Source organism: Eumetopias jubatus, unplaced genomic scaffold (genome assembly GCF_037043125.1).
Source record: "Eumetopias jubatus isolate StellerSeaLion01/CBP00866 unplaced genomic scaffold, mEumJub1_p1.0 scaffold_4, whole genome shotgun sequence".
In the NCBI taxonomy this organism is placed as follows: Eukaryota; Metazoa; Chordata; class Mammalia; order Carnivora; family Otariidae; genus Eumetopias; species Eumetopias jubatus.
In genome coordinates, this window is record NW_028274810.1 from 107,357,865 (window position 1) to 107,384,036 (window position 26,172).

At 52.4% G+C, this 26,172-nt stretch overlaps 2 protein-coding genes across 2 annotated transcripts in view; one reads left to right on the plus strand and one right to left on the minus strand.

Annotated features, from left to right (window-relative positions):
* Nucleotides 1-25,934, minus strand: part of LOC148164583 (voltage-dependent N-type calcium channel subunit alpha-1B-like) — a 35,511-nt gene extending 9,577 nt beyond the window's left edge. The window contains 8 exon segments of the mRNA XM_088022871.1: nt 3,080-3,188; nt 6,184-6,280; nt 12,248-12,375; nt 18,582-18,726; nt 20,940-21,031; nt 22,390-22,455; nt 22,856-23,000; nt 25,879-25,934. Coding sequence (XP_087878997.1) covers nt 3,080-3,188; nt 6,184-6,280; nt 12,248-12,375; nt 18,582-18,726; nt 20,940-21,031; nt 22,390-22,455; nt 22,856-23,000; nt 25,879-25,934 — 838 coding nt within the window.
* LOC148164584 (ribonuclease P protein subunit p20-like) lies at nt 13,746-14,343 on the plus strand. The gene has a single exon (XM_088023064.1). The coding sequence runs from the start codon at nt 13,746-13,748 to the stop codon at nt 14,166-14,168; it is 423 nt and encodes a 140-aa protein (XP_087879190.1). The 3' UTR covers nt 14,169-14,343.
* Nucleotides 25,935-26,172: the final 238 nt, after the last annotated feature.

Genomic DNA, 26,172 nt, shown 5'->3' on the forward strand with positions numbered 1-26,172 from the left:
ATTGCTAATATATAGAAATACATTTGCTTCTTGCACACTGACCTTGTATCCTGTGACCTTGCTCTATACTTGGGGATGGTTTTAGTTACTTTTTTTAATGGCTTAAAACAACAGAAATTTATTATCTCAGTTCTGGAGGCCAGAAGCTCAAAATCAAGGTGTCCAGCATGACCGTGCCTCCTCCAAATGTTCTAGTGAAGAATTCTTCCTTGCCCGTTTCTAGATGTTGGTGGCTCCCAGCCATCCTTGGCATTCCTTGGCCCATAGATGCCTCCATTTTATTCACTTTTTCTTAGAGTCTTTCAGATTTTCTCCATAGATAATCATGTCAGTTGTGAATACAGGCAGTTTTATTTCTTCCTTTCCAATTGGTATGCCTATTTCTTTTTCTTAACTCATTACAATGGCTAGGACCTAACATATGGTGTTGAACAAGAATGGTGACAGCAGACATCCTTCCTTTGTTCTTGATCTTAAGGAAAAAGGGGTTAGTCTTTCTTTGTTAAGTGTGTCATTCGCTGAAGGTTTTTCATAGATATCCTTGATCAGATGGAGGGGGCTTCCTTCAGTTTCTACTCTATGCAGAATTTTTAAAATCATGGATACTGAATTCTTGTGAAATGCTTTTTCTGCATCTATTGAGATGATCATATAGTTCTACTTCTTTGATATATTAAATTATATTGATTGATTTTTTTATACTTGAACTCAACTTGCATTCCTGGGATAAACCCTACTTTTGTCATCAAGCAAATAGATATATATACAGCCTCTGTCACTTTCTTTTCCTATAACGTCTTTGTCTCATCTTGGTGTCGGAGCAATGTCAGCACACTATGGTAAGTTAAGAAATGTCCTCTTTTTCTCTATTTTCTGGAAGAGTTTATATAGAGCTGGTATTATCTCCCCCTTAAATGTTTGGTGGACCTCACCTATGGAGCTAACTGGGCCGGGGATTTTCTTTGTTGGAAGGCTTTTAACTATAATTTAATTTCTTTAATAACTATAGTGCTACTCAGATTCTCTCTTCCTTTTTTTAACCCACTCAGGTTATCCATTCTTGAATGAGCTTGATATTTGGTGTCAAGGAATTTTTCCATTTCATTTAAGTTGTTGAAGTTATTGACAGAAAGTTGTTCATAAAATTTCCTTGTTATCCATTTAATGGCAGCAGGACCTGTAGTGGTGTTCTCTCTTTCATTCCTTATATTGGTTATTTCTATCTCTTTTTCTTGATTGGTCTAGCCAGAGGTTTATTAATTTTATTGCTTTGGTTTTTAACATGATCATTCTAGCTGTTCTGTTGCAGGCAGACAAGAACAGAGGCAGACCAGTCTGAAGCTACTCTAAGAATCGAGTCAAGACCCGAGAGAGGGGCTTGGACCAGGAGCTAGCAGTGGGAGAGGACATAGAAGTGATCATATTCTGGTATATTATGAAGGTGGAGTCAGGAGATATGACAGGAGATCATATATGGATCAAAACTGGGAAAAGGATTTTAAAAAAAAGAAAGAAAGAAAGAGGAGGTAAGAATGACTCCAGAGGTTTTTGTCTTGAGTGACTAACTGGAAGAACAGAGTTTCCCCTGATGGAGACGGGAAAGATCATGGGGAACATGTGGCGATCAAGTTTGGCCAAGTGAACTCTGGAATGCTTCCTGGGCCTCCCAGTGGAGACAGTAAAAATTCACATGAGAATGCAGAATGCAGGTCTGGAGTTCAGGAGGAGGCCTGCACTAAAAACACAAAGTTGGAATTCCCAGTATTTAGAGCCATGAAAATAGGTGGAATGACAAACGTGGCAAAGGGAACAGTCTGAGGGGCACAGTGACATTCAGAGGGTGGGAGACATGAGAAAACAGAACAGGAAACATCAAAGGGATTCAAGAAGAACTACACGACCACGGAGGAAGGGCTGAGCCGCGGGCGGACGCGACCACGGAGGAAAGGCTGAGCCGCGGGCGGACGCGACCACCGAGGAAAGGCTGAGCCGCGGGCGGACGCGACCACCGAGGAAGGGCTGAGCCGCGGGCGGGCGCGACCACGGAGGAAGGGCTGAGCCGCGGGCGGACGCGACCAGGGAGGAAGGGCTGAGCCGTGGGTGGACGCGACCACGAAGGAAAGGCTGAGCTGTGGATTAGGTAAAACGAGGACCGAGCACACGGAGGTCGCCGAACAGCTCAGCAAGAGCGGCTCCTGCAGCATTGCAGTGGAAACCCACCTGCAGACTGAACAAGAGAGACCAGACAGACAATACAGACCAGTCTCTGGAGGAGTTGGTCGCGAGGAGGGTAAGAATAAACATAGGGAAGCCAATGGAGGGAGCAGAAAACCTTTTAAAGACGGGAGAGATCATAGCTTGTTTATAAGTTGATACAAAGAATCCAATAGGGAGGAAAAACTGACAGGCAAGAAGCAGGGTGCAGAATTTCTGGCATGACATCTGTGGGTAGATGATGAGAACGGGACCTAGAGGGCAAGGGGGGCAGGGTACGGGACTGGCCTTGACTCATCCGCTACAAACGAAATGGCTGAGCTCAAGGGCTCGAGTGCGGCCAGGAGGGTGGTGTGGGGGCAGAGACAGTGCAGATCCCCTCTGGTGGCTCTAATTTTTCTAATTTTCACAGGAGGGTGAAGGTGGAAAGGATACACTGGAGGTTTATTCTCTCCTAGATTTGGCACAGGCTATGCAGTCCTATCAGTCAGCTCAGGAGAGGACCTGACAGGGCCCGGGGCCACTACGGGGAGCGGACAGAAGGCACACAGACGCTGCACCCTGGAAGGGTGCTACCTCATGTGAACCTATGCTCTGCCGTCACATGCTCTGGGTAACCTGGACAGGTCATTTAACCTGCACCTCAGCTCCCGCACATGAAAATGGGATCATTACAAGGCTCAAAGGCAGGGCGGTTATCAGGGGATGAGGTCAGTGCCCAACAGAGGCGCCATGAGCAGCTGTCCTTGGTCACCTCCAGACAAGCCTCCTCACCCCCCTTCCCTGCACACCCACCTGGGGGTGGCTCTGGAGGGAGACCGCCCGGTCCTGGCTTGGTGCCCTCCGCAGATGCTGCCCTGCTCACCTGGAGCCAGCTCGATCTCCAGTGCAGTCCGAATGAGGGCCATCAGCGTGGACGTGAAGTGGACGGTCATGTCCTCCTTGGAGATGGGCATGTTCATGCGAACCAGGAGCTAGAGACAAGGGGAGCAGGTCAGGGCCAGGCCTACCAGGGTCCCTCCACCACAGGACTACAAGGTGCTGGAGGCCCCTAGAGGCTGGGCTTCACCTCCTGGGGGTGGCTTCTGCAGGCGCCCAGGCAAAGTTGGGTGGCTGGGAGTTTTGCCAGCATTCACACTCACCCTTGGACCACCCCCCCATTGGAGCAGTCCCTCCTTCTCCTAGCTGCGGAAAAATAGAAGTCCAGGTAAAGACTGTAGCATAGCACCAAGCCAGAAGCCTGGATCCCTCTGAAAGAACAGGCACATGCTTAGCCAGAAGGACCCCTGCCCAAGGCTGGAATAAGGGGCGTGGGGCCTGGGCTGAAGAGGGAGGGATCTGGGCTGCAGAACAGAGGCGAGGCACCCTGGGATGGCCCACAGACAGGAGGGAAGACCCCTGTCCTTACAGCTCTGCCCAACGTCATCTCCTCCACCGGCAGCCTGGAGCACTGGACAAGGGGCGGGTTAGCCAAGAGCACAGCTCTGAGCTCCCACTCTCAGTGAGGCATCCCTTCACCCCAGGAAGGCTTCTGCCTCTCACCACCCAGCCAGGGGGCCTGGAAGAGGCAGCCAGCACCTTCCAGTCAGAAGGACCCAGAACAGATGGTACTGCACAGGGCCAGCGTGGAGGCTGGTAGGGAGAGGCTCAGGGCCATTGCACAGGAGTAAAAGTACTTCGGACCAGACTGGGGGCAGTGCCCTGCTGCTTTGCTCCCTGTTTCCGCATCAGGTGAACAGCCCCTTTTCTCTCCTCATTTTTCAAGGACAGAACAGCAGGAGACAGATGTGTGTCTGTACCACAGACCTCCAGGTATAGCCAGCAGCTGCCCAGAGCCTGAGGCTCTGAGAACTTAGGTGGTGTCCAGGAAGAAAAGTACCCTTGGTGTGTCTGGCATGGTCTCAGCCTGGGAGGTCACCTAGCTGACCAGGTAGAGCCCTAGGGGCACCGTGACCCACCTGTCTTCTCTCACCGCTCTCTTGTCATCTACCATAAGACAGAGCTAGAGAAGGGGGCACAGGGCCACTCCCCGGGTTGTGCCTGTCCTCTGCCAAGCCCACATCCCATGACAGAGCAGCCTCTCCTCCCCTCTAGGGAGGGCCCCCAGCCCTGCCCCCAGTGTCTGGGCCCTAGATCCAATCCTCGGCCTAGTAGAGACCGGGTGGCTAGAGACACGAGCCCAGACTCTGCCCCCCTGAATGCTGGCAAAGCCCCACCTGGCACATCGAATCGTGGTCCCAGGACCTCACACATCACCTTTGTGATGCACACCAGGAAAATCGGCTTTCCAGAGCACAGGGTCCCTGTAGACCAGCACCAATGGCAGGAGGAGAGGCAGAGGGATTCCTCTCTAGGGAAGTCAGGGAGTCGGGTCCCAGCCTGAAGGGGGAGCAAGCAGGTGATTTCCAAAAGAAGAGAGCTCTGTCCAGGGCACCTTCACCAGAGGCTCTCCTCTGCCTGTCCAGGCCCTAGAAGGGCAGGGATCTCTGGAATTGGCAGAAGGACAAGGCCAGGGTAAACAGACAGGCATCTCTGCCCTGGGCCTAGGACCTCCTGGTCATAGCACCCTGAGCATCTCCTGGACCCTCCCAGCTCCCCAAGCCCATCCATTCCTACCCACCCTGAGGCCTCCCCTGGTCTATTCATGACCAGAACCTTGGAACTGGCCAGCACAGCTGGGGAGGGGCCCTAAAGGCTAGCCCATCAGAGCCCTGCATGCCCAGCCTGGCCCCAGGTATCAGTGTGGACAGAACTCTCCTCCTTGGGAACAAAGCTACAGTCTTGCATGCAGGCCTCAGGTAGGTGCAACATGCATGCCAGGCAGGGGAGGGCTGAGGAGGACAGCAGAGGCATCTGCCGATGGCCTGAAAGAGCCACTTAGCTTCCAAAGGCTGTGCTGAGCCAGGTGACAGAGGGAGGCCCAGATTGAGAGCACAGAGACAGACAGCACGGACAGAACCAGAGAGAGGAAAGCTCTGCTGGGAAGCTCGCTCAGAGAGAGGGCGGTGGCAGAGAGGCTCCAGACACATGCTGGTGGAGCCGCACGACTCGGGCTGGCTCTGTTTTCTGGGAGCAATGGGAGCTGCTGGAGGGCTCTCGGTGTGGCGCGACGGGTGGGGGGTGGTGCTGGAGGGATGGGAGGTGCCTACACACCAAAGGGGGCACATGGGGCAGGTGGGAGCAGGCTTGGGGCTGGGCCATGTGACCTGCCTGCCCCCCAAGGAGGGAGGCCTGGAGATGTCCTTCAGTTTACCACCTCCTTGCCGCTCAGCCTCCTGGGCTCCTCAGCGATGGAGGGAGGGGGCGTGGGACTACCTGTCCTTACCCTGCAGCAGTCTCTGAAGCCCCAGGAATGACAGCAGAACGCCTCTCCCTGGCATCCTTTCCTTCTTAATGCCACAGCGCCTCCTTCCCGCTGTGGAACTTACAAAGCCCTGGGGATGCTGCCTCCCCAGGCTGACAGCAGCCCAGACCTGGGGAAGTTCTGCATGTGCGGAGCTGAGTGGGGGTTCCTCAGAAGTGCCAGAGGCCCTGCAGGCCCCTATTACCCCAGGCTCAGACCCAAAGGGCTGGATACCTCCACCCTCATCAGGTGCTTATGGGACAGAGAAGCTGAGTGCGGTCCTGAGCCCGGAACAAAAACAGCTTCTGTCTGAAAGGTGGTCTGTCCCCTCATTTCTGGGAAAGAGAAGGAAAGGAAAAAAGGCAGGTGGAGGGCTCTGGCTCCGTCTTCCTGAGCCTCTCAGGGGCTCTCAGAGGGGGCAGACCTGCGGGCACAAGGGGCGGGTGCAGACACCATCATGGTATCTGTGTCTCTCTGTCTGGGAAGGTAGAGGACATGGTTGGAGCAGAGAAAAGGAAGAAACAGTGAGACAGCAGAGCGGCAGACAGACAGATGGACAAGCCCCGAGAGGAGACGGGAGACCAGCCCCAGCACAGCCAGCCTCGGGGTGCAGGGTCGGGGTCTACCTTGTATGCAACTCGGGCAGGGCATTTCTTCCCCAGCCCCAGGGGTGGGGACATGTGTTTCAGCATCTCAAACATGTCATTGTAACTGATGCGCCCACTGGACACCCGGCCCAGGGAGACAGAGGCAGGGTGGGGTCCACAGGAAGGGGTGCGGTGGGAGGGGGCCGGGGGGAAGAAGCAGACAAGAAAACAGATCCAGTTAACCAGCGTCCGATTACACGCCAAAAGTCAAAATACGTAAAATGAGGGACTTCTCTGCTTGACCCGATCCCCTCCTTGCCCCTCCCAGCCTCACCTCCACAGCCCAGCCCCACGCAGGGCAGCGGGCAAGGGTGACATCTGAGCTAATGAACATGGAGGGATGAGGAAGGGCTGCATCGGGGCGGCTTTGGGTTGTCAACTTCTGATTTTACACTTTTAGAAACCACAGATAATGCCAAATCAGAAGAGCTGCTTCACCATGCCGGGAGAGCCGGCAGACAGAATTACGTGACTGATGAGGCCGGCCCGAGAACCACGGCAGAAACATAGCTTTCCGTCACGCTCAATTTGCTTCCAAGTTAGCCTAGAGGCTAAAGAAGTGGAGAAAACTCTACAACAAGCCAGAAAATTAGAGCTGGGGGAGCCCCGAGGCTCTAGAGACAAACTTGACCGGTGAGTCCTGCTCCAAGCCCGGAGACACCCTAGGCCGCCCAGGGCGGGGCTGCTGCGGGGAGTCAGGGCTGGGCAGGAAATGGGAGATGGGGGGGGGGTGGAAGGGGCAGGGGCGTGGTGGGCAGCTGGGGTGGGGTGTGGCTTGGAGCCACTCTTGTACCCTCCTGTCCACACCAGGGGCAGGGCTGGCCCCAACACACGGGACAAGGCTGCGGATCCAGGGAGGTGTCTGGGGGCCGATGACTGTGTCTTCCGAGGTAGACAGGCCACCAGGCCTGCAGCCTCACCTCCACCCCTGGGGACACCTGCCTATGGGACCTGCTTGGGGTCCTAGAGACGAGGTCGGGTTCAGGCCACCCAGGAGAGAAAGGGGACAGCTTTTTCCCGGCAGGCACAGCTGCCCCAGGGCCTGGCCCTCCTCCCAGGGTTCCCAGCCTTGGCTGAGTGGATCGATCCAGAGCTGAAGCAGGAGGGCCCATCTTTGGGCCTCCACTGCCTCTGTCCTCGCCTCCCTCGGGGACCAGAAGCCCCTCGGTTGTCAGGCTCTTCAGACTGGGAGGGGCCGCTCCTCCTGGCCTGCTTGTGCCCATGGGCTCCTCCTCTGGGGCCCTTGGCCTCCAGCCTGTCTGACCATTAGCTCACCCTGCAGAGCCTGGAGGCAAAGCCGGGAAAGACAGCTGCTTCCTCGGGCACAGGCAGGGCCTGGCCCCCAGCTCCCACCCAGCAGCCGACCCCTGCCCTCCAGGCCCAGCCAGCAAGCTTCGTGTGCACCGCCTCAGAAGGCGGCCTCTCCCCAGCCAGCGGGAGGGGTCGGGAGATCAGATGGGGCACCAGAGCGTCCAGGAGGTTGGAGTGCGGGGCAGGGCAGGGCAGGAGGAAAGAGAGCTGAGTTGTCGTCATTCCCAAACCAGGCAGGGAGTGTGCACTGCGTTTGCATTTCGGGCAGGGAAGGGTATGTCCCATGGAGGCTCTGAGTTGCAAACCTTGTAGGCCAACCTACGAGGGCAGTTCTTCCCTAAGCCGACGGGTGGCGCAATACAACGCAACAAACTGTACGTATCCTTACAATGAACCCGGCAAGTGGAAAGGAAATGTCACAGGTTATGGCAACCAAGGCACGATGAGCCCGTCCTGCCCGCCCACCCAGCCTGTGACAGGAAGAGGAGCCGGGCGGCTGGACAGGCAGCTCCCTGCAGGGAATCCTGGGGCTCAGAAAGCCCCGGGAGGCAGGGCAATCCCAAGACCATTTCCAGAGCCTGACGCGGGCAGGAGGCACACCATACAGAACCAGTGCTGGCCCCTGTCGCAAGCCCCCACTGTGCACACACTGCAACCACTGGTCCGCCTTCCCCCGGGTCTTGTTCGCCCACCCTCTCTGGCAGCCCCTGCTCTCGCTCCCTGAGTTCTGGAGACCCCACGCCTGGCTCTCCTGACCGTCTCTACCTCCTGCATCTCCTGGAGTCTGCTGGCCCGGCTAAGGACCCCCTAGTCCCAGGGTGGGCACCCTGGCCAACACCGACGTTTCTCTTTCCTGTCCAGTCAGCTCCAAGTCATTTCTGCAAAAGAGGGAAGAAAGAGGAAGCCCCACTTTGGCCTCACCCAAGGTGCTTGCTACCTCACTGGACCTAAAGGATCATGACGAAGGGTCTGGAAGCATGGTGAAGCCCCCAGCCCCAATAATCACCCAACCCAATTCACAGCCTGTTCTCTGGCTCATCTTCTCTCTTCCACCATCGAATCCCTCACACGGCACCAAATGGAAAGTGGGGGCACCATACTGTCAGCGCAATGCAAAAAACTGTCCTCGCTGTCTGTAAAGCAAAGTCAAAGCTCCTTGTTTATCCCAAATTTCAAGACCTTCTCAACCTGTCCCAGCCGCCCTTCCAGCCCCTTTGCAATGCGTTCTCTTCTCCATCAGACACAATCACACCCCCTTCCCTTCAGCCCCGGCCCCAACCTCTTCTCTAGAGCTCAATCCATCCTGCCCTCTTCAGTTTGGCTCAAATGCCACCTCCTCTGACTCACCGGCCAGATGGGGTTTCTCCCTCCTCGAACACCCCGGGCTCACACTATGGCTCCTCTGTTCTCCCAGTCCCGTTGGACTCAGCATCCCGAGAGCACGTGCTTGCTTCACCTACACACCCCTGGTCCCCAGCACACGGCGGATGCTCAGGAATGTTGACTGGGCAGATGGATGAACACAAGGATGAGTAGACAGATCGCTTACAGGTGTGATTGTGATTCTCCTCTCGACTCTCTACCCTTCACCAAGTGAGGCAACGGGGAAGATGGGAGAAGGTGGCACCATAAAGCAACAACCCCACGCCTTCTTCATCTCCCCACAGCAGGCATGTGTGCACGCACATGTGCACATACATACCCATGCACACCTGCGCTCACACACATGTGCACACACAAGCATGCACACCCGTGTATACCCATGCACACGTGCATTCACACACACGTGCACACATGCACTGCACACATCTGCACACAATCACGTGTGCACGCGCGTACGCATATATACAAACCATTGCGTGTGCGCACATGTACACATGTATGTCTGCTGCATATTCACACACGTGCACACAAGCACACACACGCGCACATATGCACTGCACTCACATTTGCACACACGCGTGCACGCTCATACGCGTACACACAAACCATGTGCATGTACACCCATGCACACACACGTGCACACGTGCATCACACTCACACATTTGCACAATCACGTGTGCACACTCGTACGTGTACACACAAACCATGTGCGTGTGTGCACATGCACACATATATGTCTGCTGCACACGTGCATGTACGCATGCCACATGTGCACAGAAACACATCCGTGCACATATGCAACACGCACCCGTGTGTACACTTGTGTACACACCCACAGAGCCATACACACATATGAAAGCTTGGGAAATTTCACAAAGTTTTGTTGTTCTTTAAGTCTCTCCAAGAACGAGGAGACAGCAGAGTGGCCACCTGGGATATAAAGCGGACCACATCCCTACATCGGCCACGGAGGCTAGGAAGGGCTCAAAGCACCCTCGGTCCTGTGCCCAGGACTCAGTCTCCTCAGCTGCCTCTGCTGGGCCTTCCCCTATCCCCTGCCATCTGGAGGCAGGCTATGTTTTCAGCCCAGGCCACTTGGGAGCAGCAAGTCTGAGTGTTAGTTGCGGGTCACATTTATGCTACTTTTGGACCATGGTCTTGTGTGCTATTTCACAGATGCCACCTCTGGGGTGACGCTTATATTTGCTGTCTACTCTTCCACAGCACTTTCTTTACCCCACTCCCAATGGCCCCTGACTTCCAGAGGCCCCATTTTCAGAACTCTGGATTTGGGAAACAGTCTGAGCCCCCTGTGCACCATCACAAAACCACAGTCTGGCCCAAGTCCATTCCCTGTATGTCCAAATTCTGCTCCACCTGTGGCTGGACTAGGGGTAGCCCTGGGTCTACAGTTCATAAAGATTGGGGGGAAGTCCTCCCCTCTCACAGGCCTGCACTGACTTGCCTTTGTCGTGCACCTATGAACATACTGCCCATACAGCATCTCTGCTTCCCTGCAACACACCCTTTAGAAACAACGTGCCCGGTCCTCCCTTTGGCAGCACATATACTGGAAACAATGTGCCCAGAAACAGCAGCATCTCTTGAGACCACAGTGCAGATGACCCTCCTAGAATGAGCCTCAAGCCTGCCTCACTTGGAGTCTCTCCTGCTCTCTGACCTGACTGGGCCCTCCTGACCAGAGAACCCACACCTACCCCTGACCCAGAATGACACTGGGCACTGCAGGGCCGATGTGCTGACGCATCAGCAAAATGACAGGACTCTCCGAGGCCACAAAAACGGTCACCTACACCATGAAACATAAATAAATCCATGCTTGTTCTGCACTGCGTGAAAATTATTCAGTTTTCACTACAATGGAAAACACCCAGAGACACTACAGGAATGGAAATGCCCTAGGGTTGCTGGTGCTACCAGTGGTTTCAGGACTTGCCCAACCTGGGAAGGGTCTCATACAGCCTCTTCTGGATCCTCACATGATGGGGTAGGGGCTCCGGGAAGGCTGGATGAGAGGAGGGTGGGGGAGCCCAGCCAAGCTCCCAGGGGCTTGAGGGTCAGAGAGCTCTAGAGCAATCCCCTTGCTGAGCTCCAATTTAGGGAAAAACTGTGGGCAGTAGGGTCCTCACCACGACGACACTGACCATCTCCTCCAGGCCTCTACCACGCAAGGGGTGACCAAACACAGAGCTGTGCGAGGGGGACACGGGCAGGCTGGGAGCCTCGGAGAGAGGAGGTGGGAAGTGGCTACACCCCATCTTCACAGTCTTCTCATTCCCTTCGAGCGTGGGAAGGGACGGATGCCCATCCGTTTACTGATGCACTTGGTTCATTCACATTCATGTCTGCTGAGCGCTCACCATGAGCGAGGCGATGAGCCGGCCTGTGCCTTCCCCAGCAGCCAGGTCTCTTGGCCCTTCCATGTCCTGTGTTGGCCTTGCAGAGAGCATGCCCTGAATAACTACTCAAGTATCCGCTTGAGAGAATGAATGAATGAATAAGCAAATGAAGAAGCGAGTGATGAAGGAACAGACAAATGGGCAGATGGTGAGTCCATGCTGCTTTGCTAGCCCCGAGGATAAGAGTATGTGTCCTGGGTGTGCAGGACTCTCCCATGGATCACGGAACACCCTTCTAATGCAAGCCAGTCCCCTCATGACATACTTGCTCTGTCTGGAAACAAACTACCCCTCACTTAATGCAACACAGTAACCCTTTCCCACCATGACCAAAGGGTCTTCAACATACTAGACCCTTCCTGGTAGCTCCTTTAATTTCAGTGAAAGTTCACCAAGCGCCCGCTATTTGCAGCCTGGGCTGGGGACACAAGTGCATGTTGGCTCCTGTTCCCAAGAGATGGCAGAGAGGGAGAGGCCTGAGCCCATCGGCGGGAAGAATGTCATTTCTGCCATGAAGGCCTCCAAGCTTCATGAGGACGGTGAGGCCCCAAGGGAAGGCCCTCCTGCTGTGTCCACACCCTCTCCCTTGAGCCCTCCACGCCCCTCATGTGACAGACCTGTGAGGAGACAGTACACTCCCGTTTGGCAAGAGACTTGAGCCTCACAGACCCCTTGGAACCTCCTAAGCCTGGACTAAGGGTCTCACAGAGCATTTCTCAGCCCAGGGAGCTGTGTAAGAGCACTGTGGGCATGAGAAGGAGCGTGCCACCTAGAAGGGGACCTGGCACCACCCTCTGCGGACCCCGCCAAAACCTGAAGGGGTTTGACAAAACCTGTGCCACATGACACAGGTCTGAAGCCACCCAGCCCTGTCCCAAGATCCGTGGCACAGACCACCCTGAGGACCACGGAACACGGGGGCCACTCACCACGCGGCCGGGTCGTACTCAGCCCAGACCCGGATGAACTCATCCAGGTGGTGAGGCCCTAGGATGGAAGAGTCCCGTGTAAGGTACTCAAAATTGTCCATGATCACGGCCACAAAGGGGTTCAACATCTGCAGGACAGGAAGGAGAAGGGGTGACGTAGAGAGACCTCAGCCCGCCCTCTACCCTAGCCCTTACCCTCCAGCCAAAGTGTGTGCGAAACCATCATGGCAGTGGAGGCCACTCTGACTCAGCCAGAGCCCGTCCAGCCCTGCTCCCCCCAGCCTCTGGGCCTCCCCTGCACCACCACCACCACCACCAGCCCCCGCAGCAGCCAGCCTCCTACCCCGGGGTTCTGGTCCCTCAAACTAACCCAGGTCCCTCCCACTCCCTGCTTCTGCTGCCCTACCCTAATTCATGTTGGCACCCCTCCCGCCCCACCTCCCATCACCACCCTCTTCCCCACCTAGCCAGTCTTCAAGGAAAACAGTGACTTTGGAGTTAGTACTTTGGACTCCAGAGGCCAAAAGCTCAGCTTCTTTTTTGTTTAATTGAGTTGAAATTCACATAACATACATTTAATCATTTTGAAGAGTACAACTCGGTGGCTTCAGTGTATTCACAATATTATGCAACCACCTCTCTAGTTTCAAAAATTCTTTTTTTTTTTAAAGATTTTATTTATTTATTTGACAGAGAGACACAGCGAGAGAGGGAACACAAGCAGGGGGAGTGGGAGAGGGAGAAGCAGGCTTCCCGCGGAGCAGGGAGCCCGATGCGGGACTCGATCCCAGGACCCTGGGATCGTGACCTGAGCCAAAGGCAGACGCTTGATGACTGAGCCACTCAGGTGCCCCTCAAAAATTCTTTATCACCCCAGAAAATGCCTCCTACAGTAAGCAGTCACTCACTTATTTCCCCTTTCTCCCGTTCCCTAGCAATCTCTGTTCTGCATCTATTGGCTTGTCTATTTGGGGTACTTCACATAAAAGGAATCCTACAATACAGGACCATATAGGGCCTTTTGTGCCTGACTTCTTTCACTTAGCGTGATTTTTTGAGGCTCAGCCATTCATTCGGGTCAGAACTTCATTGCTTTTTAAGGCTGAATAATATTCCATGGTAGGTATACACAAGTTTGTTTATCTATTCATCCATTGATGGATATTTGGGTTGTTTACACCTTTGGGCTGAACTGTTTTCCACAAAAGTTGCTACATTTTACATTCCTATCACAATGTGCAAGAGTTACTATTTCTCCATGTCCTTGCCAATGCTGGTTATTTTCCATTAAAAAATTATTATCTTTCAGGATCCCTGAGCCGTAAGGGCGGCCACAGACTCGCGATCCTCCGGCGCGCGGCTTTTCTTCTCTTCCTCGGTCCTGCGTGTCCGGCGCCGCACGCTCAGTCCGAGCGGGTGGGCGCAGCGCTTGAGTGGCTTGCCCCGGAGCGGGCCACGTGCTCGGAAGGGGACTGTGGACTGGAGAGTGGCACACAGCATGGCAGAAAACCGAGAGCCCCGCGGGGCCGTCGAGGCTGAGCTGGACCCGGTGGAGTATACCCTTCGGAAGCGGCTCCCCCACCGCCTGCCCTGGAGGCCCAATGACATTTATGTCAACATGAACACTGACTTTAAGGCCCAGTTGGCCCGCTGCCAAAAGCTTCTGGACGGAGGAGCTCGGGGTCAGAATTCATGCAGTGAGATCTGCATTCATGACTTGGGCCTGGCCATCAACCGTGCCATCAGCATTGCCCTACACCTTCAGGCAGGCAGCTTCGGGTCCTTGCAGGTGGCTGCCAATACCTCCACCGTGGAGCTTGTCGATGAGCTGGAACCAGAGACTGATACACGAGAGCCGCTGACCCGCATCCGCAACAACTCGGCCATCCACATCCGGGTCTTCAGGGTTGCACCCGAGTAATGGAAATGAGGATGGCCACCTTATCCACCCACCCCCACATAAGTAGGCTCAGCTGTGGCTCTTCTTGTACTGAGTACAGTCATGGACCTTCTACCAGAGCCACGTAAGAAAAAGCCTGTCCCCTTACAGCCCAGAGGACTCTGAACTGCGAGGGAGAGTATTGTCTCTTGTTGGGCCCAAGCATTGGGTCTTCCCGAGTCTTTGTGGTCTGTGACCATTGTCCTAGACAATAAAAACTACCAAGTTGTGTTAGTATGCAGCCACCCCCGAAAAAAAAATTATCATTATAGCCATCCTAGTGAGTGTGAAGGAAGTGTGTGGTTTTGAGTTTCCTCAATGCCCAAAGGTGATGAATGTCTTCATGTGCTTGTTGGCCACTTTGTATATCTTCTTGGCTAAAATGTGTATTCTGATTTTTTGCCCATTTTTTATATGGTTGTCTTTTGTAGTACCGTTCTAAGAGTTCTTTATGTATTTTGGCTATTATCCCCTCATAAAATATGTGGATTAGTATTTTCTCCCATTCCTTAAATTGTATTTTCACATCTTTTATAATCCCCTTTGACACACAAAAGTGTTTAATTTTGAGTAGTCTAATTTATTTTTTTCTTTTGTTGCTAGTGATTTTGGTGTTGAATCTAAGAATCCTCTGACAAATCCGAGATCATGAAGTTCTGCCCCCTATGCTTTCTTCTAAGAGTTTTGTAGTGTTAGCTCTTTCATCAATTCTGGGTTCATTTTTGTATATGGCCTGAGGTAGGGGTCCATCTTTATTTTTTTGCATGTGGACATCCAGTTGTCTCTTCACCATGTCTTAAAGAAACAATATTTTCCATACTGAACAACTTTGGCATCCTTGTCAAAAATCAACTGTCCACAGATATTTGGATTTATTTCTGGAATCTCCATCCCACTCCACTGGTCTATCCTTATGCCAATACCATACTGCCCCGGTATCATCCTTATTAAGATATATATAACTGACATAATTATAAGAGACTTAAAGTGCATATTGTGGTATATATACATACATAAACATTGTGAAATCATTCCTACCATCTAATTAACACATCCATCACCTATTTTTTTTTGGTAGAACACTTACGTTCTACTCTCAGAAAAATTCAATTATACAATACAGTATTATCAACTATAGTCACCATGTTTTACTTTACATCCTCAGACATTATTCATATTATAGCTGAAAGTGTGTACCCTTTTACCAACTTCTCCCTATTTCCCCAACTCTCTAGTCCCTGGCAACAACTCTTTTACTCTCTGTTCCTACGGTTTGACCTCTAAAAAAAATTCCACATATAAGTTATACATGTAGTACGCGTCTTCCCCTGTCTGGCCTTTTTCACCTAGCATAATGCCCTCAAGATCCATCCGTGTTGTCACAAATGACAGAAGGATTTCCTCCTTTCCCATTGCTGAAAAATGTGGGCGTGTGTGCGTGTGTACACACACACCAAATCTTCCTTATCTAATTCATCTGTTGATGAACACTTAGGTTGTTTCCATATCTTGGCTCTCAGGATTTTGATTTGCATTTCCCTGATGATCAGTGATGCTGAGCACCTTTACATGTACCTGTTGGTTACCTGTATGTCTTCTTTGGAAAAGTATCTCTTCAGCCACATTGTTTTTACTCATGGTACCTTTATAGTAAGTTTTGAAATAGGGAAATGTTAGTTCTCTCACTTGGTCTTTAATTCTCAAGATTTTTTGTTATTTGGGGCTCCTTGCCATTCCATATGAATTTGAGGATCAGCTTTTCCATTCCTGTAGAAAGGCCACTGGAGCTCTGACAGGGATCACACTGAATCTAGAGCTCACTTTCTGGGGACATTACCACCTTACCAATATTAAGTCTTCTGATCCATGGACATGCATGTCTTTCCATTTAATTAGGTCTTCTTTAACTCATTTTAGTGATATTTTGCAGTTTTCACTGTACAAGTTTTCATCTCCATGGGTATTTATTTATTCCTAGGTATTTTATCCTTTTGGGTGCTACCGGAACTAGAATTATTGCCTTAATTTCCTTTTCTGGTTGTTTACTATGTGTTGATTTTATACCTTGACACTTTGATTAACTCATTTATTATTAGTAGTAGCGTGTGTGTGTGTGTGTGTGTGTGTGTGTGTTCTTCAGCATGTTCTACATATAGAATAGTATCATCTGCAAATAGAGATAACTTTACTTCTTCCTTTCCAATTTGGATGCTTTTTATATCTTTTTCTTGCCTAACTGCTCTAGCTAGGACATCCAGCACGATGTTGAGAAGTGATAAAAAGTGGGCATCCTTGGTGATGGGTATTAAAGAGGGCACGTTCTGCGTGGAGCACTGGGTGTTATATGCAAACAGTGAATCATGGAACACTACATCAAAAACGAATGATGTAATGTATGGTGATTAACATAATTAAAAAAAAAGTGGGCATCCTTGTCTAATTCCTGCTGTTTGGGGGAAAAGTTTGTAGTCTTTCACCACTGAGTATAATGTTAACTGTAGGTTTTTCATAAATGTCCTTCATCATGTTATGGATGTTCCCTTCTACTCCGAGTTTGCTAAGTGTTTTTGTCATGAAAGGGTGTTAAATTTTGTCCAGTGCTTTTCCGCACCAATGAGATAATCATGTGGGTTTTTTCCTCATCACATTGGTTAATCTTTGTATGTTGAAAATGCATCCGTGCATTCCTGGGATAAATCCCATTTGATCATGGTGTATAATCCTTTTAATGTGTTGTTGGAACTAGTCTGTTAGTATCTTGTTCAGGATTCTTACTATATATTTATCAGGGACATTGGTTGTAGTTTTCTTTTTTTGTGGCATCTTTGCCTGCCTTTGGTATTAGGAAAATGGCAGCATCCCAGGATGTGTCAGGAGGTGTTTGCTCTTCTACTTTTTGAAAGAATCTGAATAGGGGGCACTTGGTTGGCTCAGTCAGTTAAGCGTTCGAGTCTTGATTTCAGCTCAGGTCATGATCTCAGGGTCGTGAGATGGAGTCCCACGTCGGGCTCCGCAATCAGCATGGAGTCTGTGTGAGATTCTCTCTCTCCCTCTTTCCCTCCCCCCTCTAAAAAAATAAAAAGAGTTTGGATAGGATTGATGTTAATTCTTTTCTAATACCATTTTCTAAATTGTGGTAAAACATACATAGCAAAAAGCTGACCAATTTAACCACTTTTAGGTGCACGGTGCAGCGGCATCAAGCACACGGACACTGTTGTGCAATCATCCCCACCGTCCATCTCCAGAATTCTTCCATCCTCCCCAACTGAAACCCTGACCCCATTAAACCCTAACTCCCACCCCTCCCCCAGTCCCTGGCACCCGCCATCCTACATCCTACTCTGTCTCTGTGAACTTCATTCGAGGGCCTCAGATAGGTGAAACCATACAGTTATTTTTCCTTTTGTCACTGGTTTATTTCACTTGGCATAATGACTTCACGATTCATTCATATTGAAGCATGGGCCAGAACTGCCTCTCTTGTTAAGGCCGAATGATAGTCCCTTGTATGTTCATGTCACATTTTGTGTACCAATCACTTGTTGGTGGGCACTTTGGTTGCTTTTACCTCCTGGCCATTGTGAATAATGCTGCTATGAACATATGTGTACAAATATTTATTCAAGTCCCTGTCTTCAATTCTGGCATACGCCCAGAAGTGGAGTTGCTGGATTACACTGCCATTCTATTTTCAGTTTACTGAGGAGCTACCAGACTGTCTTCGACAGCTGCTGCACCTCGTCACATTCTCACTGGCGTGAACCAGCGCCTGTTTCTCCAGCACCCCAGCGAATGGCAGGTGCGGCTTTCTTTCTCTTTTTCCCTCATGCCTGTGCTTACTCATCAGTCATGTTGGCTCTGTCTTTAAAGTGCAGCTCAACCCCCTTCATCCTCACCCTTCTCTAGGCACTGTCACCTCCAACCATCTCCTGACCACTCTTCAGCCTCTCCTGACCAGAGGCCAGAGCAAGGTTTTAAAGTATCAACCAGATTGTGTCATGCCCCTGCTCAAAGTTTCCCAGAGGTGTCTGCTCACTTGGACCTAGTCCACTTACCGCCCCAACAACCAGTTTCCTGAGGCTCATCTGCCCCAGGCACACCAGCTGGAGTGCTGCTTCTTTGTAACTCATCACCATGGCAGAGGCTAAAGACTAAAGGACAGTTGTCCCGTGGAAACTTAAAACTCTTTCTGAGAAGGAAAGGCAAGGCCCACAGGAGCTCATGACAGAGTGGGTCCTTTTAGAGGTCATCGTCTCTGGGGAAACAGGACCATCAACACAGAATCCGCTTGTAATGTGACATGAATCAGTATCAGGGATCAGTGAGAGATGGAAGGGGGGCCTGGGATGGATTGAGACAGGTGGACACATGGGCACAATGACCAGGACTTACCAGAAAGGAGCAAAGGAAGATGAAGGAGACGAAGTAGAAGTAGGCAAAGTCGCTCCCACACTCACTGGCATTGGTGTGCTCATCACAGGCCTGGTTGTTGAGACAAGACAGCATGATCTCATGCCAGGCCTCCCCAGTGGCACCCCTGAGAAGAAGGGCAGAGCCATGAGACCCACAAAGGAAGGCCCAGGCCAGCCTGAGAAGAAATCTCAGAAGAGCTGGCTCAAGTGCATACACTCCCTGGGCTCCCTCCCACAGAGAACCCACTCATATGTAAGGTCTAGGTAAGAGATGCCTGCTTCTTAAAAAGAATCCTCTGGCATTAGGTTTTCAAACTGATCATTAACTCGGAAAGAACTAGTTACTGACAACAAGGAACTGCACCAAAAGTCAGCACTATGGTGAGCGCCCCTTCATGGACCTCTGGCACCTCGAAGCCAACACAGCCCTTCCTGGCCTCCCTCACCCAGCATGTGCCATCCCAGCCTTCCCTGATTCAAGAAATGGGGGCTCCATCCCGTTTCTTAGGCCAAATATACTGCAGGCATCCCTGCCTCCATTCCTTCTCACCAGCTTCATCAGCTCATCTACCTTCAAAAACCAGCTAGACTCTTACCACTTCTCAGCACCCCGGGCTAAGCAACAACCACCTCCCCTGAGCTGCTGCAATAGCTTCCTCACGGATCTTCCTGCTCTGCCCCACCCAACGGCCAAGTGGGTCCACTACACACAGGTGAGATCAGGTCACTTCCTCTCAATGACCCCTCACTTACTGCAAAAGCCAACATTCACACAACTGCCCACAGCTCTGTGAAACTCGCAGCCTGCTCTTTCCCCGTGGTCTCTGCTCAGTCCACTCCAGCCACACCAGTGTCTGCTGTTTCCTGAACACACCAAGAACAGCCCCACCAGCCTGAGTGGCCACCCTGGAGGACCTTTCTTCATGGACTTTTGTCCCTGGGTGTGTGGCCAGCACGAGGGCCAGATGTGCACTAGACTAGCAGGCAGACCAGAGGCCTGGGCCCCCCCCGACACTGGGTGTGCCTGCATGGCCAGCTCTCGGCACAAGTGGAGCCCACTTCCCATTAACAATGGCTAGGAGTAGGGCGCTTTTCCTGCAGGGCAGCTGTCCAATGCCAGGCCTGACTGATACTGGTGCTCACACGTGACACAGAGACCAGGGAGGAAAAGAGATCTTTGAGCACAAAGACTTAAAACTGAGGCTGGTTTCATAGGCCTGCCTCAACTCTTGCAGCACGAGGCAGGACGTTAATTAATGACGAGATGAAATGAACGTAATAGCTAAAGTCCAGAGAAATGATGTCATTTGGAGAAAGTGTAGGCCTAAGGATACTTGTCTATCTGATTTAAAAAACAAGAGTCAGACAACTCTCTCCAGGCAGCTTAGCTAAGCAGATCGGTCTGATCTCCCTCCATAAAAAGAAGAACCTCCACGGGCCCTGGAATGCATCTGCCTGGGATTCACCGCGCTGGGCATCTCCCAGCACAGGCCTCACAGCATCCTGGTGCATCTGCATGAACAAACACGCGTGTGGGCACCTCAGGAAGGGTTTTATGTCAGCACCCCTCCTCCACAAGTCCCTGCGAAGCGCTCCTTTCTTCCCTCCTAGGGTCCTGTGCTGGGCTTGCCTTAACGAAGGGGACACGGAGGCAGTGAGACACATTCACCCCCTCCCCACAGCCCCCAAGCCAGGATGGGCCACAGAGAGTGTGTCACGTCTCGGAACAGAAGCTGACATGCAGCCCTGTCGAGCACACAGACAGGTGCTTGAGCCAGAAACAAGCTACTCTGCCTGCCTTGGAGCCTGGAGCCTAGGGGATTGCAGTCCTCTGAGCCATGGGGCACTGGAGGCACTCACTCTGGCCAGTTGAGCTCCTTGGGTCCCTGAGGAGCACACTCTGTGTCCCCCTGCCCTGCCCCCGCCCCCACCCCCGATCCCACAGACCCTGCATTCAACAAGGTGAGCAGATGCAAAGCCTATGGCCAGCACACCGAAAAAGGCCCTGCTGGACACCTTCTGTCCTCCCAGACCCTTGGCTGCAGCTTCACCAGAGGCCTTCTGGCCACCCCCAGGGATCTGAGCTGAGGTGGTCAAGGCCAGCCTCACCTGGGGCTCTCAGGTTGACCTTCCTCATGGACTTCCCTTCCATCTGTCCCAAGACCCAGGAGCCCTTAGGGAAGGAAGGAGGAAGAGGGGAGAAGAAGCTGGGAAGGCCCACTGAGGGAAAGCCAGCACTGGCTGGGGTCGGAGGGGGTGGCCCTCTGGGTCGGCACACGCCCTGTCCCTCCTGAACGGAGGAGCCTCTGAGCCTGCACTGACTCCCCAAACAACACACCTGAACAGCAGCATCAAGGCTTGCAAAAACGTCCTGAAGTTGTTGTGCCGGTTCATGCTGGTGTCATCATCCAGGGCAATATTTCCAAAAACCTGAAATGAGAAAGAAGGCTGCAGGCTGGTACTGTTGGGTCCTCAGGAGCTGTGGCCAGGCAGAAGAGGATATGTGCACGTGAGGACCCACAGGGCACAGGACGCTGCCCTTAGCCACCACCACTGCGGCAGGGGCTGGAGGGGTCAGCACTTCCAGCCAAACATGTCACTGCCCGCCCCCCCCCGCCCAGCTCCGCATGTCTACACCTGCAAGTCCCCATGCCGAGTAAAAATGCCACCCGGAGCTAAGTTTACATGGGCTGTGCTATATATAAGACAGGAAGCATTTGAAATTTCACCTTGTCATCAATGACTCCGAAGCAATAATTTTATTGGTAATAGCTATGAGGTCAACTTGAAAGTTTCTTTCTAAATTTCTGTGCAAATATCACAATGGGCTTTTTATCCATTTTAATTGATTTATTTTTAGGGTTAGGAATGCAAACAAGTCAGTAACTGTACTTGGCTTAAAATCTGGAATCTGGCTGAAAAATTTATGAACTATCACATATTCACCAAAAACAAAGATCAGTGACCCTTCTGGTCTTATAAATTCCAAAACCAAAGCAGGTACAAATATATATATTTTTTAAATAGCATCAGATCTCAGCAAATTTTAAAGGAAGAGAACCTTTTCAATCCCTTAAGTAGAGTTTAAGAATCACTTCTCAGCTAACCATTAAGACAATGGCTTCTCCCACTATAATTTAACATTTGGATCCATCTCCCATCCTACTGTTGAAAAGTGGCCAGATGCCAAAGATTTAAAACTGGAACACTGCTTTCTTTTAAATGTTTTTCTAAGTAGCTGACAAAGGGTTCTTTGGCAAAATAAAGGCAATCTAACTTATCCAAGCTGAACTTGACAGTACAGTGATCTGGTGTGATCCTGTTGACTTTTTTCTTCTATAATATATAACTTCCTGTAAAGGATCAGGTCAACTCTCTGGACTAACAGAATGACCAGCTGGTGCTTTGCAGGCCACTCAGAACCAGGCAGATGTGCTCAAAAGCTCCACCACCATGGGGGCCCGGCACCCAATCAAACATGCCCATCAACACCCTAACAGCCCAATGGGGTTCCACTCAGGAGCACAGCAGAGCATTTTCCCACAGACGGTGGAGCTACGCCTCACTAGTGGACTCTGGGTGACAGGCCCAAACCCGTGGTGCCCAGCCTCCGTGTCCTTATCGGTAGAACAGCCTTTCCAAGAATTAAGTTCATAAAGTGCTTCAAACATAGAAATGTTCCCCAAGTGCCAATCTGTCATTGATACCATTTGATGACCATGATCAGTGCCCTTCTGCCCCAGGGCACAGGGGCCCCTTCTGCTCCCTGTCCCATCAGGCGCACCCACCTGCATGCCGATGATGGCGCAGATGAAGAACAGCATGGTGATGAGCAGACACACGTAGGGCAGGGCCTGTGGAGACATACAGAGGACAGGGCACCTCCAGGGAGGGCTGCCCAGCTACCTTGCTCGGGCCTCATCTGCAGAGTGGACGGTGGCCGGGTCTCTGGGGCCACCCAGACCCCAGCGACTACAAATCCACCCCCACTGACCATGAAGTCCCTCCACCAAGAGACCGCCTCAGTTCCTTTGTCTATAATCAGTCATAGAACCCACCTCAGAGTCAGTGAGCATTACCAAGATGCTCTCTGGATCACTTAAAATGTCTTTGTAAACCACAACAGGATAACGGGTGCCAACAAGGAGCCTCCACGAGGAGGGTCTGCTCTGGTGGCAAGGAGGAGCTGGTGGCCACAGCACTGTGCATCACACAAGGGAGGGTCAGGGCACGAGGGCCGTGCCTGGGCTTCACCTTGAAGGACTGGACGAAGGTCCACAGCAGGATGCGGATGGTGTAGCCTCGGCACAGCAGCTTGAGGAGCCGGGCAGCACGGAAGAGGCAGAGAAAGCTGAGGTTGATGAAATTGTTCTGTAGGGAAGAGAGGCTGTTCTCTAACCTGCAGAGACCAGCCTCCTGCAACTGCAGGTGCTGCTCCCCACCCACCTCTCCCTGGCGTGCTGTGGTCCCGAAGAAAGGTGCATACAAAGAGAGATCGAATAAAACGTCACTGCTCTACAGTATAAGCAGCAATCGGCCACCAGAAAACCTTCCAAAAGTAAAGCTTCTCATTGCAAATCACTTCTCATGCAGCAAATCAAAGAAACCCCTCCGCTTTAGGCTCCCCTGCACCCAACAGAGAGGGGGAGAGAGAAAAATTCTCAGAAGCAGCTCCTTGCTGCCAGGTGGAGCCAGGAGACAAACTGTGGATGGGCTTCTAACACTGACCGCCTCTGGCAAGACACAGCCAAGCCAAGTGCCGGGCAGGGCTGCTTCTTCACCGAGAGCCTCTGAAGGGCCCTTCACTTCTCCATACGGCTAGCAAAGCCCCTGCTGCCTGGGACCTGGCAGAGGGGCAAACATCTCTTCTGGGGCTGCTCCTGGTGCCTGCAGACAAGTCACCATAGGAAGGGTAAGTGTTGGCGACCCTGAGGCCCACACCACAGAAGCCACTTATGAAATTCGCAAATGGTCTCAACTCCAGAGATCCCAGGGTATCTAGCACTGCTCCCTCATCCAAGAGGTTCAAAATCAAGCATGAAAAGAAGCAATAAACTCTGGACTCCACAGATTACCTGGGAGTGAGGCTTCCACCCTGGCCCAGGGGTGCCTTGAGTTTTTGGCACATCCCTTTCAGGGAGCACGGCTCTGGACGGTGTCCACGACGTGGGGGTGCTTGTGGCCCTGGGCAGTCTCCCACCCTCTGTCTGCTTGGAAACCAGGTGCCCGCACGCAGCCTGACAGCAGCTTCCTGCCACTTTGGTGTTTTAACATATGCAAGCAGCTCAGGCCTAGACACATCATATCGCCAGATTCAGTGGTCAGATGAAGAGAAAAGAACACGACGTGTTGAATGAGAGCAGCAGTAGGAGAGCACGTGCAGGAGGCATGGGGAGCCTGGGGAGAGCTGGCCGCCCTCCCTCCAGGGCTGCCCATCTGCTCTAGGCTGGGCTGAGGCCTTTGGTGGAGAGGCAGGTCTCACTCTTACTTCTAAGGACAGTGGCCCCAACCCAGCCCTTGTCTGCCTCTTCAGTTCCCACCGGGGTGGCTGGAGACTAGACTGTCTCTGCTGGAGGGCTAGATGTCGGAGCCATGGGGTGGGAGGTCTGGCAGTCACAAGGAGGTGCTGACTGTGGTCCAGATCAGCAAGAAGGCAGGAGTGGACCTTGAGGTGTGACCCTGGAGGGCACACAGTTTGCCTAGAGCTCCCTCACCTGCTTGTGCTGGGGAAAGAGAATCTCAGTGGTACAGGATGGCCAAGAGACATCCACCCCTGCCCCGTGGGCCCCAGGTTCTCAAATGAGCCAGTCACTTTGGGAGGATGGGCACAGAGATGGAAAGGAGACTTTGTCTATAGTGCTGGGAAATCCTTTGTACAAGACAATAAAGCAGAGGAACGGGAGGGAGCTTCCAAGGGCCCGGCCTCTAAAGCACCTGCTCACTTGGGTCTGGAGGGGCCAAGACTGTGATAACACAGTTATCATTTGCCCAGCCCAAAGCGCTCTGCTCAGGCCACTGGCACAGACGAGAAGATTTCCTGGAGATATTGGGGAAAATTGAGGCTCTGGGTGAGAAAGAAGGGATGGAAGACAAGGCAGGGGAAGGCACTGTCCATCCACATGGTGCATGAACAGAAAGCTCAACAAGTCACCTGCTACGTTTTGTTGAGACTCAAGTTCTCACCCCTCCTCCCAGATGTCTTTTCTCGGGGCTCCCGTGGGCATTTGGGAGAGGGGTGGGGGTGGCAACAGACAGACAGCCCTAGAGAGCCATGAGGACAGATGGCGACAGCAGCCACAGATACTCCGAGCACAGTGTGGCAGCCAGAGCACTCCGTGGCTGTGCCCAGGGCGGGAGCTGCCAGGCAACGCCATGCGAGCGCATGCAGGAGAGCAGGGGGCAGCAAGCACACGGCAGCCTCCCACGGCTATGCATAGTCGCCTCTGGCCTCGGCCAACCCCTCGGAGATGGACATAGCTTGCCCCATCCTCCCAGAGTCCGTGGTTTCTGTCACACCAGAGAGCACCTACTACTTCCCCTACTACTTCAAAGCCAGGCCCTTCCTTATTGCCATCTGCCTCTGCATCAGGACAGGTCTAGAGCACCCCAAAGATGCATCATCGCACCTCTCAATGTGGTAGCTGATTCACCTTGAGGGTACACTGGTCCCTGGCTCCTCTGAGCCCCTTGCTTCCTCATCCACAAGATGGAGACATTAGGACATTGTGCCCAGACGGTGAGGAGTCCGAGATTTAAGGGATTTAAAGGTACGCCAGGCATTGTGAAACATGGCCCCCACAAAGGGGATCAACAGGCCTCAGACCCGGATCGGGTCTGAGATACTGTATGTACCCTAACCCGTACCCTAACCTGTACCCTAACCCTACCCCTAACCCCTAACCCGTACCCTAACCCTAACCCCTAACCCATACCCTAACCCTAACCCGTACCCTAACCCTAACCCTGGCCCTACCCTAGGCCCTAACCCTAACCTTAACCCTAGGCCCTACACCCTAACCCCTACGCCCTAGCCGCTACGCTCTAACCCCTACGCTCTAACCACTAGGCCCTAACCCCAACCCTAGGTTGGCTCCGGAGTGCTTTGTTCCCTAGGGCTCACTCCAGAGCAATACCAGAGGACTCACTTTCCACCCAGAAAGAAAGCCCACCGTTTGGAACTCCGGAAAGGATTCACAGCAGGAGAACACGGCATGCCCATCCCAGCGAACTCACACTTTCAGCGGTCCCCTGGCCGAAAAGAAGAGCAAGACACTCACGCTGACCCACACCCTTGACCCCCACTGCCGGGAACCTCGACGCAGCGCTGGCACATCAGGCCTCCCGTGTCCCTATGTCCTAGCACTCAGCCTAGGTTGGCTTCTGAGGGGTCAGTCCCCAGAACCTGGCTACAAAGCCCCAAGATTCAGGACACCTGAGCAGTATCGAGGGACTCAGGCTGCCACCCACAAAGTAAACGCACCATTTGCTCTCCTGAAAGCATTCAGAGCAGGAGGACTCTGAATGCCCATCCCAAGGAATGCTCAAATTTTGCGCCCTCTAGCGGCAAACTC